This window comes from Merops nubicus, unplaced genomic scaffold (genome assembly GCF_000691845.1).
Source record: "Merops nubicus isolate BGI_N331 unplaced genomic scaffold, ASM69184v1 scaffold6245, whole genome shotgun sequence".
NCBI classification, from domain to species: Eukaryota; Metazoa; Chordata; class Aves; order Coraciiformes; family Meropidae; genus Merops; species Merops nubicus.
The window spans coordinates 5815-13038 of record NW_008608872.1 but is presented as its reverse complement, the minus strand read 5'-3'; the positions used below and the strand labels follow the sequence as shown (position 1 = coordinate 13038).

Below are 7224 nucleotides of genomic sequence, written 5' to 3'. Positions count from 1 at the left end.
AGCAGGAATTGGGATGTCAATGCTACATTTATACATTGAGCAGTTGTCTGCATTGAACACTCTAGTCTGGGGAAAAAAAAAAAAAAGTCACGTTATATCATTTGACTCATTAGAAAAATATAAATGTTACAGTACCTTCAAACACTTCCAAAAATGTTAAAACACTATTAGATATGTCTCCTCCTTCACCTACATGCCTTGTAAAAGCTGGGTGAACTTCAGCTACCAGCTTATGCGCTACATTAAGCTGTTATATTTGATCAGGCCATGGTGCTTTCAGCTAAAATATGTGCTGTTTGTAGTTTAGCTTCCCATTCATAATTCACTTAAATAGCTTGTAACTGGATGCATATGAAAAGATATCTGTAAATAAACATATCATTTTCCTCAAGTTCACCCTCCACGATTGTTAAATTAAGTGGTATGAATACCTTGAAAGGTAATATTAAATGAAAGGTCAAGTGAAAGGTGCACAAGTTACCAAAGCTTTAGCATGCATGCAGAAACAATAGTATGGGAACAAGTAAATATTGTGTACAGCTAATGCAATCATCTAATTTTTGTTACAAGATGTCTATTTGGACAACTAAAATCCAGATGGTCCAGTCACATATCTCGCTGTGATGCCCTTGACATTTTAGGGCTTCCGTAGTCCTATGTTACATTCAACTGTTTGCTTGATTTCAGTTGGCCCTGTGTCATAGGAGTGAACCCCTTGTTTATGCATTTAAGATAAACAAGTTTTTTTAATCTGAAGCTTTCATTTTGGAACTTACCTGATTTTTAGTATCTGCAAAAGTCACCAAGTAAATGAGATGATAATAAACTTCTTCAATCCAGTGAAGAAGCTCCACAGGTGGGAATGCAGGATGGTAAATATCAACTGTGATTTTATCACCATGCCTTGTGAGGCTCAGTTTTGGTGGTCCTATTTTTCCTGCAACACATTGCACCTTTGCTATTAGGCCAAAGCTTTTAAAATAAAACACGGTATTTATAGTTAACTTCCCAAAATTCTTCAGAAATTTGAAAAGAATTACATGTTTATTTCAATATTGTTACTAACAGACAACTGTGACACTTAGAAATAATGGAGGTGGATACATTCATGAATCTGCTTCTAAAATGGAAACAGCACAGAATTCCCCTGGTAAGCAATCCAACTTTCCTATACACCTAAGGCCATATCAATTCAGCTGACAACAGAAAAAGCTAACAAAGCAATGACAAATACATATGTGAAGCAGAGAAGAACACAACATACTGCTGACTAGATCCCACCATAAGTCACACCCAACTAAAAACAATACTGTACTGAAACAAAGGCTAACTGAAAATGTAAAGAAATCTCATCTCCAGCAACAGTACTTAGGAAGCTTGATTTCCAATGGCTATGGTCTACATGAATTTTTTGTGCCTGATAATTTGACTGAACATGCACGTTTCTTGTTCAACAGGAAAATTATTTTGTCTCTCTCCTCCATATGGGACTACCAATTTTCTGTAAACTGTCAAACTCTGAAAAATTACCATGACTTTTGTCCCTTAGTCAAACACTGGAAAGAAGCCACTGTTTCCAAGTTGTGGGAGTATTTTGGGAAGGAATCACAGTGGAAAAGAAGGAGGGACTCCACTTCCTCAAATTTAGCAATGCAGAAATCTAGATCTTCCTAAAGCATAGCCCAAGCTGGGGAGAATCTCAAGGGCAGTGCCCTGCCTGAAAGCCATATGTTGAGAGTGGAGCAAGCATGAGAGGAAGTCTCTCAGTCTTTCCTCACTCTGTGGCATGGAAACCTACTCCTACAGTAGTCATGTGAAAAAATGACTTCTCCTGAAGCAGCCCAAATGATTTATATGAAAAATGAGTAACTGTTAGTTATCCACTTACATTGGACTCCCATAGTTTCTAGATAGTATCTAGGCACCCAAAGCTGTCAATACATGGGATTATAGTGTTGAGCAAGGCATCACCAACCACCTGAATACTACTTTATTAGTGGTATTTACTAGCTGTGGGCATAAAGGCCCACAGCTTCCAGTGGTAGTGTCCTACACTAGCCTGGTGTCTGGGACACAAAGCAAGAGTATAGGAAGGGTGCACAGAGTGCACCATAAGTGTTACTTTCTTGCCTGTAGAAGTTTTGAAAAAAATATTCAGATACCACAATGACAGGACTAACAAGTCCCTACAGAGGCAGAACTACAGAAGTTCCCACTGAAAACTCAGCATACTTTGTTTCGTCCTAGACTCCTGACTTTATGACATTCCTAAATGAAACACAATAATAAAGCAAAAAGGATAATTACTAACTTCTGGAGTTTTGGGAAAAAATTTAAAGGTTTAGTTTATGATGGAACTTACCATGTTTTTGCCAAATAAACTCCTCTGTCTTAGCATATTCGGACTGTTGTGACCCAATAACAGCTTTAACTTGAACCCAATGAGACATAAAAGGCCCATGTATTTCTCCTGAGAGATCACAAGAATGAGCTGAAATGTTCACACAAGTTGAGATGACCTTGTATTTACCTAAACTGTAAAACAGAGGAAGGAACAGTTAATACAATGTCAGCTGCACAATTTTGTACAATGCACTGCTCGAGACAAGACATCTGTGAGCTGACTGAACACTGGCACAGGTTGCCCAGGGAGGTTGTGGAGTCTCTATCCCTGGAGATGTTCAAAAGCCATTTGCACATGGTCCTGGGCAACCTGCTCTGGGTGGCCCTGTTGGAGCAGTGGGGTTGGATCAGGTGATCTCCAGAGGTCCCTGCCAATCTCAACAGTCCTGTTACTCCACAAATTTTTCCTTAATTTACACTTAGGCAAACTTCACTCTACATGACTTCATCATATAGAAACAAAAGGATTTAACACGGAGTGATTGCTTTTATATGCTTCTAGAGAATATCACGTACAGGAAATTACTGTAAAATAGTAAGAACTTACTCATAAGGTAGGATTTCCACAGTAAAATGAGGAGTTTCAGACATATGCGGGTAGTGCCAACGCAAGATAGTTTTGAAATTTTCAGATGTTATTACAGTCTGTGTTGGTGAAGGCACTAGAAGAAACAGAACAACTGCACTTAAAAGAAATGGACCTAGTCAAATATAAGAACAGCCAAACATATTTCTAAAGTTATTTGGAAAAGGCAACACAGTAGAATTTACTGGAAAAAATCAGACATAAAAATTGAAAATACTTCCCCTCAAAAGGACTAGATTGTCACCAATATGAACACATGAGCCCTGCAAGCTAATTTATTCTTCTCTCCTACAGAGACAGCTTTCTTCCTGTTTGCAACCCAGAACCTCCAATAACCTGTGCCCACTGCAAGCAAGTCCATCAGCTAGCCCACCCATATCAGATTCATAAGCTGTGATGATTATACCCCTATGTTGGCATTACACAGATACACCAGCAAGAAAGAGTTTATTAAAGTTAAGAAGAGAGTAGCCTAGCTCTTGTAGATTTATCTTGCTTTTTAGACACTGAACAGGGTGTGAGTGGACAGGGAGAAGAGAGGACACCAAAGCTGCAGTATCAGGGTCTGTGCTCCAGAAAAGTCCTGTCGAGTTCTACTTTCTCCTGACTCTGACTTGCCAAAAGGTAACAGGCCTGCTGGGGAAAGCCTGGATTCAGCACGAGTTTCTGACAACACTATATTTACCACTCCAGCAGTATTTTCATCAAGTCATGATGGTAATAATAAACTACTAACATTTGTAAAGAATTAGAATGCTGAAGTTGCAATGTAGTTCCATATACAAGAAAGCATTTGAAGTACATTTAGTAAAAAACATCAAAGGCAACGTGGTAAGCAATAAAAAAATTGAAAAGCAGCATTGCTAGTTTTCTCATACAGCAAGCTTCTATTCTAAGTGGTGACAGGGATATTGGAGGAGCAGCCACCAGGGAAGGGAAATTACATCATCTTATAACAATCAAAGGCTGTTGCAAGGCATTCAGAAAGAGAAAAAAAATGAAGGCCACTCAATCAATTTTAATTATTACTTCTTAGGTTTTCAAGAAGCGGTTTGGCATCCTTAATATTCTCTTAATATAGCTTTCGTAAAATGTTGACAGGTAACTCACATCTGACCTTCTCTAGACTGCTACCTGTTCACAAGGCAAGTGCCCCAACTTCACTTGGTGATACGCTGAGGGAAAGTAAACGTTTTCACATCATCAGAACAAGACCACAAAGATAACGCTCTACAGAAAGTAACACAGAGAGGCCGAGATATGTTATTAACCACGAAGATTTGAAACACACGTAACATATAGCACTCTGCAAATGGTGCTGTGGTTTAGTCATGTTCTAATACGTACAAAAGTGGTACTTCAGTTATTGGAAAAAAGGAAAACAATCATCAAATTCTCAACCACAAGAAAAAAGGGTGACAAGTTGACAGAAGAGGTGTCAAAGCACACAAATGTTACTTCACATATTTAGTTTTAAGGCACGGCGTAATAAGTCTTAAACATTTTACTTTTGTGTATTATTATACAAATAAAACTATACTTAAGAGTAGAAAATGAAATTCCATATTTAAACTGCCAGTAGGTTCTACATGGCTTTTAGTCACACAACTGCATACCACTTTGCTTTCTCCTCCCTCATTCTTCTGTCTATCACCACAGTTTTACCTTCTACATAAATAAGAGTTGCTACTGTAGATTTCAAGAGATGAAACTTCAAACTATTCAGGAAGCTGCTTCTGAGGGCCTAGGGGTCCATGAGCACTGACTGGCCAGCTTTTAAGAACTAACTTTTAGAAGCACAGGAGCAGGCAATCTCATGGTGTCATAAATCAAGCAAGTGAGGCACACCAGCTTGGCTGAGAAAGGAACTCCTCTAGGAGCTCAGGAGGAAAAAGAAGTTATGCCATCTCTGAAAGCAAGATTCAGGCTCTGCAGGAACACTACAGAGTCATAGTTCACAGGTAGAAGACACGAAAGGCCAAAGCTGAACTAGAGCTGAAACTGGCCACTGTTGTTTCACATCACAAGAAGGGCTTTAAGTACTTTAATAGCAAGTGAAGGTCTAAGGAAAACATTAGACCAATACTTGTTGAAGATGGTCACATGACTAATTGGGATGAAGAGAAAGCAGAGTCACACAATGTTAGTTTTTTTGCCTTGGTCATTAATAACATCGACAGACCTCGAGATATCTACTCCTCCAAGTCAGAGGAGCCAGACTGCAGGAACAGTGACCCGCCATTTGCAGCTACTGAAATGATAAGTGGCCAGCTCTATCAGTTGAACCAGTTCACCAGTCCGTGGGGCCTGATGGGATTCACCCAAGAGCATTGAAGGAGTTACCAGATGTTGCAGTAGGACGCCCTTCTCGATCACCTAGCAAAGGTCTGAGAAGGTCTGTGTGATATCAGTGCCCCAGAAAAGATTAGAAGTTTGGAAGATACGGTTATTCGTATACTGGAAGATACAGTTACTTGTGTATTTTAAGTTAGTTAAAGTCAGCACAGGAGAAGCCTGGTTTGGCTTTTGCAGTTATATACCTATGAACGCTCTTAGTAATGCACTTCCGTTTTAAATGGAAACAAGATCTAATCATTAATAACAGGTTATCTCTGTCTACAACAAAGGCTATAGAGAGAATGATGACTTTGCCAGCTGACTAGTCATGAAAAACAGGTGGAAGATGGCCAAATCTAAGTGAAACTTAGGGAAACAAATGGAGCAGGGGGAGATCACAACCACTAACTCATGGACTACCTACCCTAATTATACCACCTTCTCAGAGGAACAAGGAAATGAATACCTAAGGAACTGGACAGAGCACATGTGGCGATTTAAATAGCACGTGAGGATATTTTAACCAATCATACAGATAGATAACAATGCATATATAATAGAAAGATGATGAATTAATTAAAACTGTGTATAAGGAACGGGTGATTTAGGATGCTGGTGTGCTGGTTTTGACCCAGCACCTATGATTGCACTCTCATGAGAATAAAGAAAATATCTCCACCTTGTACATGTGATTGGCAGTTGCATATCAGGTGATGGACCCAGTTTTAGGAAAACACCTCCTGACTGGAAGCCAACCAACACTATTTCAATTTACAAGAAAGGCATGAGGGAAGACCCAGGAAACTACAGATCTGTTAGTCTGACCTTAGTACCTGGAAAAATTATGGAGATTGTACTGAGTGCTATTGAAAGACATCTGAAGGACAACACAATCATTTGGCATAGTCAACACGTGTTCATGATGCAGCTTTTGTGGATTTTAGTACGGCTTCTGATACTGTGCCTCACAGCATTCTTCTGGACAAATTGTCCAACTGTGAGATGAGTACCGGGTATCTGGTGCTCTGGGTGAAGAATTGGCTGAACCGGGCTCAAGGGCTGTAAACAATGAGGCTACATCTGGGTAGTGACCAGTCACCAATAGCATGTCTCAGGGCTCAATTCTAGGGCTTGTTCTGCTCAATAATTTTACCAATGATCTGGACCCAAGTGTTGGAACACACCATTAGGGAATTTCCCAGTGATACTGACTAGCAGGTGCTGTTGACTCTCTCCAGGCACAAGAAGCCTTGCAGATGGATCTAGACAGATTTAAGCGTCAGGCAACGATTAACAGGATGAAATTTAACAAGTTCAAGTGCCAGATTCTGCACCCGAGACAGTGTAACACTGGGCACAAGTAAGAATTGGGAGAGCAGTGACATGGGAATGCAATTCTCTGAAGTCCTTCAGAATGCCAAGTGACTAACTGCAACTAAAAAGAATCTACCAACTCCTCCACAGCTCCATGAAAGGCTACTCAACCTAATTAATCTCCAGATGGCACAGTGGAGAAGATTTTTAATGTGCTTCAGCTCTGAGACTACAAAGGAACTAGCAGAAAATAAGCTTTCCTCATGAAAATACAACTTTATTTATAAACTATACCACCATATAAACCAACCTACCAGCCACTTGGAACATCACCACCAACATGTCAAGATCTCTGGTGGCACTACAAGTTGGCCTTGATCACTTACAGGAATGAGTTCACACAACATCAGTCCATCCTTTCCATCCTCACTTTTCTCAACTTTGCTTTCAGTGATCAAGTTAGTCAAGTGCTGTCTCCCACCCTCATCTTTCGCTCAATATCCTGAAGACAGACCTCAAAGACGCCTTCAGCATGAGCTTAGAATCTAGAAGTCATAATTCTATTTACAAAAACCCAAAAGCCA

At 39.8% G+C, this 7224-nt stretch overlaps 1 protein-coding gene across 1 annotated transcript in view; it reads right to left on the bottom strand.

Moving 5' to 3' along the window:
* IFNGR1 (interferon gamma receptor 1) overlaps positions 1-3065 on the bottom strand; it is a gene marked incomplete at its 5' end in the record, with an annotated part of 11976 nt that extends 8911 nt beyond the window's left edge. The window contains 4 exons of the mRNA XM_008940385.1: positions 4-66; positions 777-937; positions 2363-2535; positions 2951-3065. Coding sequence (XP_008938633.1) covers positions 4-66; positions 777-937; positions 2363-2535; positions 2951-3065 — 512 coding nt within the window. The remainder of the gene's footprint in view (positions 1-3; positions 67-776; positions 938-2362; positions 2536-2950) is intronic.
* Positions 3066-7224: the final 4159 nt, after the last annotated feature.